Raw genomic sequence first — 13,954 nt, forward strand, 5'->3', positions numbered from 1 at the left:
ATCAAATGAAAACTCTAAATATTTTACAAACTCAAAACTATGATGTGTACCATTGAAAAGCATCAACATATCACAAAAAAGCATCAACAGGAAAATGTCAACAGAATTTCAACGGTAGAAAATGATTGATGTTGTGCTGATATTATGTTGATACTGTGTTGACATTAAATCTTGAAATTTTACACTGCTTTGATATTGTATTGAAATTTTGATACTGTGTTGAGGAGTTTTGTGTTTGTACAATATATAAGTTTGCATTTTATTACTATCCATCTCCAGGTATACTAAAACCTAAAATGAGATATAATCGTACTCTAAAATGAAATTTAATATAACATTTGCATTAAAATGAGTTTGAATCTAGTGTAAATGTTTGGAGATGCTATAGTTTCCATTTATGCGGAGAGTAATGCAAATTAAATAATCAATGTTTGCATTTTTCACCATTAGCTTTGGTAATTAACTATATTTAGCAACAGATGATATTGAAATTAGAATGACTTTAAAATTGGTCACTACAAATAACGTTTCAAAGACCTGAACTTGGAAAAATCACATTTTAAATATTTCAAATGACTATTTTACACTTGAACCATGAAAGCCATATATATAATTTTATTCTTCTCATTTACGGAGTTAATAAATGACAATTTTTTATTATTGTATTGTTATTTCAATCATTGTTTAATTTAATGAATGAGCTGAGTGGTCTACTAATGACATCTTCCTTATGACAAGAAAACTTACTTTCAAATTTTATAGTACTACATTGTGTTTCTTTTTGGTTGTCCTTACTTAATTGATTCATTTTCCTTTATAGCAAAAACAAACATCTAATTATTTTTAATTTATTCTTTTTTATATAATATTTTATCTCTATTTATTCCAATTAACATATTTTTTTAATCTCACCACCCCAAAAAGAAATTCCCAACTAAGTTGGCACAGATGGACTATTATATATTATTCTCATTTAAAAAAACATTAGTTTTATCATTTTGGATCAGCCCTTAAAATAAGACTAATTCTAAATATTGAAACTTTTAAACAACTAAACATTCATTACTAATAATCTGGACCTTGCAATCGACTAACATTAATTTCACTATTCTTTTTCCTTGTATCTCTTACTTTATCAATTGCGCTTAAATTTGAAAAATAGAATCTTTTAAAACGACACAAGTTTTAATGCACAATTAGTTAAGTAAGAGAGATGAAGAAAAAATAGGTAAAATAAAAGAGAAGAAGAGAAAAATAGAGGAAAGTTTAGAAAATCCCTATTATTAAGGGACGTACTAAAATGAAAAAAATATGTATTTTAATGGAATGAGGTAGTACTCCTTTCGTCCCTCTGTAGCTGAGTCGTATTCCCTTTTGGGTTGTCTCATTGTAGCAGAGTCATTTCCTTTTTTGGCAAAAAGCAATAATTTTTTTTTCTCTTACTATACTCTCTTTTATTTTTTTTTTCTCTTCATCTCTCCACCTTTTTCCTCTCCTACTTTATTATTCATTTATTTAACTCACATAACACAACTTTTCTTAAATCCCGTGCCGAAAAAAAAACACCTCTACTACAGAGGAACGGAGGCAGTACTTTTTATGTTACAGATAAACTATTAGTCAGGATTTATGAATCTTCTTATTTTCTCAAATCTAACATGAATCTTCTCATTTGATAACTTATTTTCTTGATTCATGTGGGAATCAAGAAAATGAAAAGGTTCATATATCTGAGAAATAATATATAGTGTTTCCTCTATTGCAATTAAGTTGAGTCATATTCCTTTTTGTAGAGTTTTGAGTGAAGACTACATTGAACACATGTTTTGATTAATTGATTTGAACATTTTCCTAACTATTGTGATTATTTTGACTGTTCTTGTGTTTTTAATGTTCTTTTGTTTGGCCAGCTTCAAAATTATGATCATTTTTGGCTATATTAATCGAAAGATAATAGCTTTTTATGGTAAATGGGACAATTATCACTTAGATTATTTGCACTCGAGAGCGGAGATCCCTTAGTGAAGGCATGGCTCTTAGAAGCTATAGAAATTAGATTTGAAGGAGATACCTTAGTGAAGGCATGGGTCTTAGAAGCTATAGAAGTTAGATTTGAAGTATTGAAATGAGTCAATTAGGTAGATGCATTCAAGAGAGTGTTTATCGTATAGTAGACTTTCCTAATAATCTTGAAGACATATAAAGATAAAGGTTGTGTGAGATTAACTAAAACTAGGTCATTATAGTTGGATCCTAGAATTCTATATCTTTTTTTATATTTTCCAAACATCGAAACATTTTTTTCTTTGTTTTATTTAATTGAATTAGTTAGGACTTTAGGAATTATATACAAACCCAAAATTTGAACCATCGTCTAGATAGTGAATGATCTTAACTCGAGGTACTCAAGTAATCAAGTTAGCTTAATAATCTATGTGGATATGATATTTTTGCTTGTCATTACTATGATAACCCTTTACATTTGCGGGAAATAAACTTGTTAAAACAAAGGCGAGTCAATAACACCGGAGTGAGGTATAGCACTGAGTGGAAGACAGTGAGCTAAATACACCATGCTTGATTAACCCAAGTAGGAGATCTTAGAGTGTCCATAATAGGGGAGCAGCGGCTCTTGGGCAGGGGGTGGCTCGGCTGCGGCTCCCTATTGCTAGAGCCACGACGGCGGCCCAGCCGCGCCTCAGCCCAACCTTCTATTTTTTTTCTTAATTCTATAAATATTCCCATTTTTCTCCATTTCTTTTACCCCATTCCAATCTTCACTCTTTTCAATTTATCTCAATTCTACTTTCAAAAAATGAGTTCCGACGATGAGTTTCAACAATTGATCGATGGGGAGTTCGATGAACTGGTTGAAGAGGAGGCAACGTGAAGCTGATTCATTTTCATTTTAAATTATCCATTTTTTTATAATTATTATAGTCCGATAAATTTATTCTAGTTAAATTAAAATATAAAAAAATGAAAAAAAAAATAATTAGTTTGTGACTTGGGTTTGTCCACTATTAGGGTGGACAAGTTTTTTTTTGGCCCGGCCAAGTTTTTGTGGCAAAATAATTAGCTTGTGACTTGGGCTTGTCCACTATTAGGCGGGACAAGTTTTTTGGTGGCCCGGCCAAGTTTTTGTGGCTTGAGCAGGGCCACGTGCTCTCCTAATGTGGATACCCTATCAGCCTATTCTCATATCTACCCATGCACTAACCTCAACTGTGTGGATCACTCACTGTCTCAGAGGCATTGCAAATTTGCAATCCGATTATCGAATCAATGAGTTTTCTATTTAGCTCGTGTATTAGAGCTAACATGTACACGCAACATAATAAAAAGCATTTTCTAAAAGAATAAATTACTGGATAAAATTCATGAATTATTGCTCTCCTAATAGACAATGAGTCGACATATACCAAAAACTCTACCAAAAGCATTTTCTAAGATAAAAGTGGCCTATAAATGAGGTCTTTATCTTCCCTCAACAAAATAAATAAATTTGGCATTTATGATGATTCTTCCTCAACTTTGATTCGCTTTCCAAGAAGTGGCAATTAAAAGAGAAAGACAGCAGTCAGGTAATGCGATCAATTATGAAACCTGATTTTATTTAACAGATGAGAATTTTGAGATGGGAGAAAATAAAATGTTCACGCAATGTTAATTTAAATTTGAAATAGGTTGGGGAGTATGAATAAGGCTGGAAAAGTATCAGCAGCAAGTTCTGGACTAAATATTGAAGCAAGAAAACAGTCATATTGTGTAAGCAATGGAGTGGGATCACCACCGGCAGGACAAGGCAGCGGTGATAAACCACCACAATCCACGGCGGTTCACTGCCTTTGCTCTCCCACCACTCACGCCGGATCATTCCGTTGCCGCCATCACAGAAACGCCGCTCTAGGCTAAAATTATATTGATGTTATTGTTTATTATTTTACTTTAAGCCCTCTAATTATTAATAAGGCATCTTGATCGTGAACGGAAAAACCTTGTAAATTTTAATATAGTAATATTTTATTAAGAAAAATTAATTCTTCCATCCTTCACTATGTCATTATTTGTCACTAGTTTTTTTATCCGTCCAACAATGTTATCAATGTTGCATTAAATATTTATAATTGCAATGAAATATACATATCTTGCTCGTGGTTTCGTTGCTACATAATGCTTGCTTCTAGAGCCTCAACTACTTTTGCAGAGCGTCGGCACAATCCATTGCTTTTCAGGGCTCCTCTGCTATAAATATCTAAAACAGAGCATTAACGAGATTACAAACAATAAAGAGAGAAAATAAATAGTGTTCTGAAGTCATACGGTAGTAGATGCGGTTCGTTTTGAGCACTCATTTTAGAAAAATGATAATAAATAGATACAGTGGAGAGAAAGTAGAATAAGAGAGATAATAATGAAAAGAAGACTATTATCAACATCAGTATTTATTTACTTTACTCTCTCTGCACTTTAACTATTTATTATCGTTTCAAAACGAGTAATAAAAACGAAACGTCTCTACTACAGTGAGGCGGAGGCAGTACATGTAATGACAGATGATAAGTGGGTAAAGAGGTCCATCACCTTGCTCAACCAGAAACGTCAAAACATCCTTGCTCTGTTCGTGCATCCAAAATTTCAAACACCTACAACACATATACATTTCACTGAACCCCAGGCATGACTACCATTCACAACTCGAGAATCAGATTGAGATGTGCCCATTTCTATTCTTTACATGTATCGATGCACTGTAATTTGGTATCTGGAATGGAACCACTCCGGCAGCCACCTCCTACTTGTTACTTCCGTCATTTACTGCTGGTACTTAACCTCATCTGGTCAATCCAAGCTTGAACAGGTAGGCCTGTCAAGAATGGCTCAAGGCAGAGTCGTCATCTATCACACCTGATACAGGAAGCAGCACAATGACGATTGCTTTAGGAAGGACCCCCAGATTCCAACTTCTTTAATACATATTTGATCACACTCCAGTTGAAGCCACGATATTGAAGCCAGCGGACTATTCGCGACTTCCGTGTCTCTTGTAATGCGCCTTGACTTCTCTGCCATTGCTTTGAGGCCTGAGCATATAACTGGTCAATTGAAGACTTTGACATGGCTATTCCTGAATCCTCATCTTCGTCACCTTCACTGTTCACAAATACTAGTTTTATCGCTTTTTCTGCATCAGCTTCACTTATCCCCTTCTTGAAAAGTTCCTACAACAAAATTAAATAGTTAAATAAATTAAAAACTCCAAAAAAAAAAAAAAATCAACACAACTATAGAACAGTTACTGACAAATGATGTGTATTTTAATCTAAATATCAGGATAATTCTAAACTTTCTCAACAGTCATGTATGAAAAATGAAGAGGCCACATCTATCTAAAAGCACACAAGGGTTATAGCTTCTAGTCTAAGAGTTGTTTTTGATCGGAATCACCACAAAAAAGATAAGATTATTGCTATATGGAGTTACAATTGAAATTCAAGTATTCAACAAGACTACAAGAAGAATATGAAGAGTGGCTAATGATTTTATGTTGCATATCAAAATCTATTTTCAAATCATAATCTTGTAAAGGTATTAAGGTACTAGCAACAAATTTCTCAGGAGAATTTTCTGGGAGGACTTATATATGACTGCAAAGTTTGCACCAAATAAACTCTGTTGCATATTTTCACTTTCACCCTGGCATGGGAGTTGGATGACCAAATTCAGAAACTTCGTGAAATAGTACGCCAAATACACGTAATTTTACTTTGACAGCATAAAAAGAGCTGTGTTTACTTAACAGATAGTTGTGCTTACTTGTCTGATTCGACGAGGGCCCCAGCTTGAGGAAGACCATCTGGATCGGGTATATGTTTCCGCATATAAGTAATCATTAATCAGACCCCTATATTAGAAAGAAAAAGATTAAAAACTAGGTACAGGTAAAACGTGGGTTATGCTGCATAGATTTCAGCCACTTAGCCCTTAGGGGAGTAAAGATATTTTTTTTCAATCAAAATCCACACAAAACTACCAAGATCGAATAAACATAAGATGATAAGTTTCATCGCTATCACCACAGAGGAGTTTTGAATTATAAATACTTGATCTAGGATAAGTATGCACCTGCTCTGGAAGTCTGTTATGACTGCATCTATAGTTTCATGGTGAAATTTCATTCCTTCCAGTTTCTTCTTCAGTTCCATAGAAGTAAATGCCCTGCAAAAAGCATGCCTCATATCCATAAAAGCGAGAATTTACACATAACTAATCCGATTGCCTGTCAAAAAGGTCAAAATAAGCATAAAGCAATTACACAATCTGCGGTGAAGGTTGAAGAAAATGAGACCATTGCCATAAAATGGAGATTCCTTAGACAGTATAGTTGTACAACACACGATATTTGTAAATAAGTTCTTGAGCCATAGGTGAAAAGGGCTGGTGAATGACTAAGCGACAAGTAAACTACATGTGAGGACCTCATCGGGATTAGGAACCAGCTAGCAACTTCGGTTGCAAGTGTATAAGCATATAAATTGTCCAATCTCAGGGCATTACCATCACAGTATCATATCTACAATGACATTTACAAGGAACTCTCAAGTTAATCCATGTGTTAGTATGCCTTGAATATGTATTGTTTGCCGCTACGCAAAATGTTGCTGTATTGGGCCTTATTTGTCATATTAGGCCTAGCCCATCTTGTGTGCCTATTTATATAGAAGTAGGGAACAAAATCTATTCTCCATTCTTGCCCGTGGACATAGCAAACACAACGTTGATGAACCACGTAAATGTGTTCCCTTTACGTTTCTTTGTTTGCATAACTCTATTCTGCCATAACACCATGTACTCATATCATGGTATAGAATTCAATCATCTTCATTCAAGGATTAAAGGATACAGAACAAACAAAGTTGGGTAAAATAATCAACCTGGACGCAAGCAACTTGATTGCAGAATTCTGCGCATCTTGCATCCCACAGTATCTTCTACTACTATCTTCGGGATCTTGGATGAATTCATCAGCCACGGCCGTAAAATCTCCCTCAATCTCTTCTTCCACAGCTAAAAATTAGTAGTAGCAATAAAGAAGAGTAAAATTTTCGGAGCAAAATCACGAAATGAAGAGAAGCTAAGTCACTAAACATACCCAGATTGAACCCACTATATACATCAGAAGGAAGGCTCCTGTTCCTGTTTGGTTGGTTGTGGAATTCAAGCCCCTCAGCACTTGCCCTCGGAGGTAAAGAAGTAGTTCCATTTTGTTCCTTGTTTAGAGCTTTTCCGGTGATGTATCTGAGTAGAGGAGGAGAGCTACTGTAGCCCCTTCCTTGAGCGCAGCCGATGTTCCTTCTTAACCTAAAGATTGAATTGATAATTATTACATATAGAAAGAGGCATAAAATTAATCAAATTATTAATCGAGAAAGAGAGAAGAGATACTGACCAAGGAACAAGAGAGTGTGAGAATTGGATTTTGTTAGCTGTTCCATGGAAGAAATTCAGACAAAAGTATGTCATGCTTTGATTTGGGATGAAGTTGACGAGAGTGAACCCACAAAATTTGTTTTCGGCTTTTATTTCATTTGAAAATTGAACATCCGCTCCTCTAGCGCGATTAAATCCGCTTCAAAATTTCTAAATTTAAAGGATGGAAGGAGTATAGGATTTGGAATTGGAATTCCAATTCCAATCTCACATGAAATTTCCCAATTTTATTGCACCGCTACACTGGCCAGAGCAACTACTCTGAGATCGCCGAGGGGTCCCTGCGTAATTTCCCAATTGCTCTACATTCCCACTTCATCTCATACTATTTCAAATCTCGCCGGGGAATATTGCCTTTCGTTGAAATTTTGGCATCTTAGATTATACTTTCAGGTATGCTTGGATGCATTGATCAATCTTTATTTACGGATAGCTTCATCTCTTTGTTTGTCCGGGAAAAAACAATCAGTTCTATTTAAATTGCACTTCTTCGTGTTTGTATGCCGAGATCAATGTTTCAGGAAAGCTTCTACGTGTATTTGACACCGTTTTGAACTTTGCAGGCGAATATTATTCGATCTGAGTTCAACATTTGGATGTATTACTTGAATTTTTATTACCAACAACTTTTTTTTTCTATTTTTATTTTAATCATTTTGATGTTCTTATTAATTCAGTGATTCATCCAAATGCTTGTGAATTGGGACTCCATATTTGTAGTGAAAATTGATATATTTTGATCGGTTGCTTCCTTTGCAATTTGCTATTGGTAAAATGGTGAAGCTACTTTGATTTTGATTGAGTTTCTGAAAAATTGGGAGCTTTTCAATATTTTTTTTATTTGACCCTTCCCTCCCTATTTTCTTTGTTCGACCTTTCATAGTTTGGAAATATTGTCCCCATGTGTAAATTTGTGATATGCATCACTCCACCAGCGATGCTCTGTGATTAATTCCTGTTGATGTTTTATTTCATTTATATTAGGTTTCTATTACTGAGAAAAATGGCATTGCTTATATAATGTTGCATGCATCTTTTTTGGCCATTATGTGTCGTGCTGCATGCATTGATGGACAAAAGCACTCGTGTTAAGCCCTCATCAGTAATAGATTAAGAAAAGGAGAGAATAGCAAGGACAAAGTAGAAAGGTTATGTCGGTCGGTTTGGCCCCAAAACTACTTAACTGAACTATCCAAATACCCGACTGAACGAATTGGATAGCCACCCAACCAACACCAAGAATTGTTTATATTTGGAACATCTTTCTTCAATGCATAGTGAAAAAAAGGAGATATAGTATAATGATTACCTTGAATGCTTAATTTTCACAAAGACAGGTTAATGGTATAGCAAAACTGAAGGTTGCTAGTTGAATTTTAGAAGGATCTATAGACAAACAAAATTTCTGGTAATCCAAAAATAAAATTCCAAAATTTTGTTTCATAGATTCTTCTGAAAAACTAACTGTGCATAGCTGAAATCCAAACTATCTAATCGAAATGTGTTCTTGCTGTAGCTGGAAGTAGATTTAGTTTATTAGATTATCTTATGTATATTGCTAAAAAGTGGTTAACTTTTGAATTTTAAGATGTTTGTGTCAAACATACAAGTCAGTCTCTGTCCTGAAATCTGAATATCAATCTCGTAGTCATAGTGCACCCGTATATGGGCTTAACATCTGCACACTCTTAACTGAGGAATCAACATGCATTTCCTACATTATAAGAATCACATGCATTTGGCATATATGTAATTGCCATGTTCGTAACTAGACTTTGTTAGTTGTTTAGTACTAGAATCATATGCCATGTATGATGGCATATCATACAAATCATGAAAATACACCATTTTCACTATAATGGCTAGGTTTCTTAGGATTAAAAATCTCTTTTTTTCTTACTGGATTAAAATTATTAGCTAAAAGTGCAAAATAAAATGGTGGATTACTATCCATTGTAGGTCTTTATATTGGATTATTTCACATATAACTTTGCATATTTGTGTGATGCAGAAACTATGTTAATTATTTAAGTAATGAAGGTTGTACACGAAAATGATGCAGGGAAACTGCTAATTTGTATTTTATCTCGAATTTGGACTGTGCATTCACTATTAGTTGCACTACAAAAGTTATGTTATATGCAAAATGATTTTATATTCTTTTGACTCTCTTGATTCTTTAGTACTCCTATGATGTATTTCTACACTTCAAGATTATCTGGGGTTTCAAGTTTCCCTTATTCATCTTTGTAGATTGATGCTGAGATACAGCTTATACCTTCAATTTATTGTAATTGAATGAATGCTCAATTATTAACCACCAGATTTCATCCATATGCAGTGCTCAAAATTTGTTAAGCCTGCTTTTGACGATTTCATACTTCCGACGAAAAAGTATGCCGACATTATCATTCCTCGTGGAGGTGACAATCATGTTGCTATTGACTTGATTGTGCAACACATTCGGACTAAACTTGGTCAACATGATCTTTGTAAAATATATCCTAAGTTATATGTCATCCAATCGACTTTTCAGGCAACATTTTCTTCTTGTCAATCCTAAAAGTGCTCTGCTATTATGTTTCCAATCTGAATATCAATTCCTACTTGGGAATTTTGCATATGCGTTTTAATTATGTTACTTGATTAAAACTGATGATTAAATGAAGTTCTACTTAACCTAACCCTTTTTCTCCGTTTTATGGTCTGGTGATTTTGTCTTCTGAAGAGACGAGGTATGCATACGCTTATTCTGACCGGTTGATAAGATTGGTAGGTTTATGTGATCTGTAACCTATGTTTACATAGAATAACCTTTTGACTGTCTTATTCAGTGTAAACTCTTTTGTGCATATTAGGTTGTTGAACATGGTCTTGGGCATCTTCCCTTTACGGAAAAGCAGGTGAACACTCCAACTGGTAAGCCACTATCATTTTTTTATGTAGGGTGTGTGCTCAGGTCTCAGTAGTATTCTCTAATATAGTTATAAGTTAGTCATGTTTGAAGATTTTGTCAGTTATTGGGATATGGCCTAGTGTGCAAAATATTGAAAAGGCAATTACGGTTGTGACTGGTGAATAAGTGTTTGACATTCAATATTAAGCATAATTGTGGTCATGTATTGATGCTGGAGGTCGGTATTGATGGTACGGAAGTTTATAGGACTCACTCTGTGCAGGTCATGACTCTTTAAGAACCGTAATGAACTAAATTAAACAACAGTATCTTTGCATTTCATGTTCAAGAAACTATCTTTTGGTTTGATTTTTGAACCACAACTTGATTTTATGGGTATATATTAACACCCTTTTGTTAATGTAGGATCTGTATACACTGGCGTAGTTTTTGCAAGAGATTATGTGGTGTCTCTGTTGTCAGAAGGTAGAAGAAGATCATATCAGTTATTCCTCTTCGTTTCTGGCTCGGTGGAAAGAAAGTAGCACATGACTGTCTCCGTCTCCATTTGGTTGTTTACTAAATGTTCCAAACATGTGCAGTGGTGAGAGAATGCGTTGCGTGCATGTTGTTGCAAAGGAATAAAAATCAGGAAAATTCTGATTCACAGGGAAGGCGACAACGTTCAACAGGTGAGAAAATAGCATGGTCGCATGATTTTAGTTTGAATTGGCGTGTGAAGTAATATATGTACTTTGTGCAGCTGATCTATGAGAAACTACCAACAGATATCTCGGATAGGCACGTGTTGTTACTAGATCCAATTCTTGGGACGGGAAACTCAGCAGTGGAAGCCATTTCTCTAGTTATAAAGAAGGGAGTCCCAGAATGCAACATCATATTCCTTAATCTAATATCAGTAAGTGTTAAGAGGAGTTGAGGGTGGGCGTTGCGCTGATATCTTATTCTGAAGCATATGGTTAATGCAGGCGCCTCAAGGAGTGCATGTGGTGTGCAAACGATTCCCACGAGTGAAGATAGTGACATCTGAGATTGAAATTGGTCTCAATAAAGATTACCGAGTCATCCCTGGTATGTGCGAGTTTGGCGACTGTTACTTTGGGACAGGCGACGATTAAATTATATAACTCGTATCCTTTAAATAAGCGCATTACTCTCTTTAAAAGCAGCATCCTACGTACCATACTGCTCCCTATTTGGTTGCTGAATAGTTTGTTCACATTTCACATTTCAAATTTTAATTGTTTATTTTCAAAGGAGTAGTAGTATAGGAGTATTAGTTTGCGTGTGGCAGGCAGTCACTTCTTAGTCTATCCCCTTTCCCGAGCTCATCTTTTTACTCGTGAAATTTAGCAATACCATCTTATCCATACCACGCAATCCTATCATAGGAAAGAATGCTGGTAATCTTGCCTCTTAGTGGTCTGGATATATTGCTATAGCATCATAGTTGTCGAAAAAGAGAAAAAAAAAAAAGAGAATATTTGTATAATTGTAATTGGTTGGACATGTATAGGGACGGAGCCAATGTATTGACGGTTTATAGTGATTGTTGATCAATGGAATTATATTCTAGACTAACTTGAGTTGCTACTGCCATTTCCATGAAATGGAGCTCCATCTTGAAGTACGAATCTAACACTCAGTTTCCTGTTCACATTAGAGAAATTTGCTAGGATTGTGATGTCACCATTGATATACTCTGGGAAATTTAGAAAGACTGCATCTAGAGTTGCTTGACGGGTGTCGAATGCCAGTGTTCGTGGTTGAACATCAACAAAGATTACTAGAATTGCAATGCCGAGGAAGATGATGAGGAGGCTGAATATCATACAATGAATTGCAGCAAACCATACCGTGGCGCTAGTCGCCCAAGGCTTCTTTAGAATAGCCCGCTCTCTCGTTCTAACCTTGCTGTCGTATAGTAACGTGTCGGGTGTGGCCTGCTTAGGTAAGACAAAGTGGTAGATAGGGGATGGCTTATTTTGCTTGATGGAGTGGGGAGTATGTGTTGGGGATGTTGAAAGAGAGTCCATTCTGTTTTATGAAATAGAAACATGCATCAACAAAATCCTCTTGTTTGAAAGGAGATCAACATAAGTATTTGTCTAGTACAGTATAAAACTACTTTCAAGTAAGAAAAGCAAAAGTGGAATGGGAAATTAAACTAAGATAAAGCAACTTTGAAAGTTTGTGGTGTTGAATGTACCTAGTTTCAATTATGTTGTTGTAGCAAGAAAACGCCAAAGGAAATATGTTTGCACTTTACTTGAAATTCACCTCTTAAATTGAGGAACATCGATGGTGACATTGTCACTTTACTTTTTGCTAGTTAGGAGATATGCTTAGTCATTAAGAAATAGAGGAAAGTAGCCAATAATGAGTATTTACTTTGGTTTGTGATTGCCAAATTTGTATCTTAAATTGAGGAGTAATGTTATCTTGTCTTCATATCCCAAAGATTGTAAATCATACGCTATCTATAGAATAAATAGAACTTTGTAATGTTATCTTGTCTGCATGTTCGGTTTGAGAGAGAAGATAATATTGAGATATAATATAAGATATGTTGTAATGGATTTTGTATAGGATTAAATTAGTATTGGATTTGATTTTGTTGTTCGGTTGACAAGATATCCAAATCCAATTTAGGGCCATTAGATCTAGTTTTTTGATGAAATGCGCTGATGTGTAAATTATTTCGGTCTTCAGTACAAGCCCTTTTTACTTCATTGTAGTAGGTTTATTACTTCATTCTAGTACATAATACCTTGAAACTACAATATGTTTTTACTTACTTGCAGTAGGTTTTGAAATGATTCAACACATGTTTCATTCGTATTCATTGAACTAGATTTATAGTACTTTATTCACTTTAAAAAATACAATTCATTCCCGTAGGTTTATTACTTCATTCAAAAACATTATTACTTCATTGGATAATGTTTTTACTTCATTCCCGTAGGACTTCAAATGCTTGTAGACATACATCAGTCAAATAGTTTATTACATTATTTCATGTTCTTATTACACCATCCAATTAGGCTATCACTTCATTTTGTTGGGACATCGTCGACGGGATGGCCTTGACGTCTCCGTCCACCGACTCCTGCCGAGAGAACGAATGAAGAACACACCGATCACGGCGCTGGTGTACGTGGAGTCGATTCACAACAGCGGAGAGTGTTGTGGTTGCGGTGATAGACATTGCAGAGAACGAACAATAAGCGACGGCGGAACAACCTGTACATACTGCAATGAAGTAATAATCATATTGGAATGAAGTAAAAACCTAATGGAATGAAGTAATATATTCTGGAATGAAGTTAAATCCTCCTAAGATGTTATAAGTTATTTGCCTTGGGCTGAAGACGAAAATAATTTATATATTTGCGCATTTCATCCATAAAAAAGTAAATCTGAAAATTCTAATTTGGTCTAGTTTGTGGTTCTGCAATAAGGAGTGGATATATTTTAATAAGCTATTTAGTATATATGATTAAAATTAAATTAATTACTAAAAGGTTTTATTTAATTCATTAATAA

The 13,954-nt window shown here is 34.8% G+C and overlaps 2 protein-coding genes and 1 pseudogene across 3 annotated transcripts; 1 reads left to right on the plus strand and 2 right to left on the minus strand.

Annotated features, from left to right (window-relative positions):
• Positions 1-4,395: 4,395 nt before the first annotated feature.
• On the minus strand, positions 4,396-7,764 carry LOC125186410 (regulatory protein RecX family protein). 2 transcript variants are annotated; one of them, XM_048082770.2, is made up of 6 exons: positions 7,451-7,764; positions 7,154-7,362; positions 6,936-7,056; positions 6,127-6,219; positions 5,818-5,905; positions 4,396-5,222 (listed from the first exon to the last, which is right to left on the minus strand). In XM_048082770.2, exons 1-6 carry the CDS (start codon positions 7,522-7,524, stop codon positions 4,941-4,943), a joined length of 867 nt encoding a protein of 288 aa, XP_047938727.1. In that variant the 5' UTR covers positions 7,525-7,764; the 3' UTR covers positions 4,396-4,940. The 2 variants fall into 2 exon arrangements, with proteins under 2 accessions (XP_047938727.1, XP_047938726.1); XM_048082769.2 differs by having other exon boundaries at positions 6,936-7,068.
• Positions 7,594-12,054, plus strand: LOC125189568 (uncharacterized; the record flags this gene model as incomplete). The annotated part of the gene is made up of 8 exons (XM_089059181.1): positions 7,594-7,884; positions 9,833-9,914; positions 10,220-10,263; positions 10,350-10,410; positions 10,814-10,873; positions 10,990-11,079; positions 11,151-11,306; positions 11,377-12,054. Coding segments are annotated over 7 exons (639 nt in total), but the record flags the coding sequence as incomplete, so codon positions are not given.
• Positions 11,932-12,444, minus strand: LOC148926586 (uncharacterized; annotated as a pseudogene).
• Between the last annotated feature and the right edge of the window lie 1,510 nt (positions 12,445-13,954).

The sequence above is a fragment of the Salvia hispanica genome, chromosome 5, assembly GCF_029641045.1.
Source record: "Salvia hispanica isolate PSC_SH4W2 chromosome 5, Shi_PSC_v1, whole genome shotgun sequence".
Classification (NCBI taxonomy): Eukaryota; Viridiplantae; Streptophyta; class Magnoliopsida; order Lamiales; family Lamiaceae; genus Salvia; species Salvia hispanica.

Excerpts from the sequence above, each read along its gene's own strand:
- LOC125186410 (XM_048082769.2), bottom strand. The coding sequence starts at position 7,524 with ATGACATACTTTTGTCTGAATTTCTTCCATGGAACAGCTAACAAAATC. Across the intron at positions 7,363-7,450 it reads TCACACTCTCTTGTTCCTTG|GTTAAGAAGGAACATCGGCT; the intron begins GTCAGTATCTCT and ends TTCAATCTTTAG. Across the intron at positions 5,223-5,817 it reads GCCCTCGTCGAATCAGACAA|GAACTTTTCAAGAAGGGGAT; the intron begins GTAAGCACAACT and ends ATTTTGTTGTAG.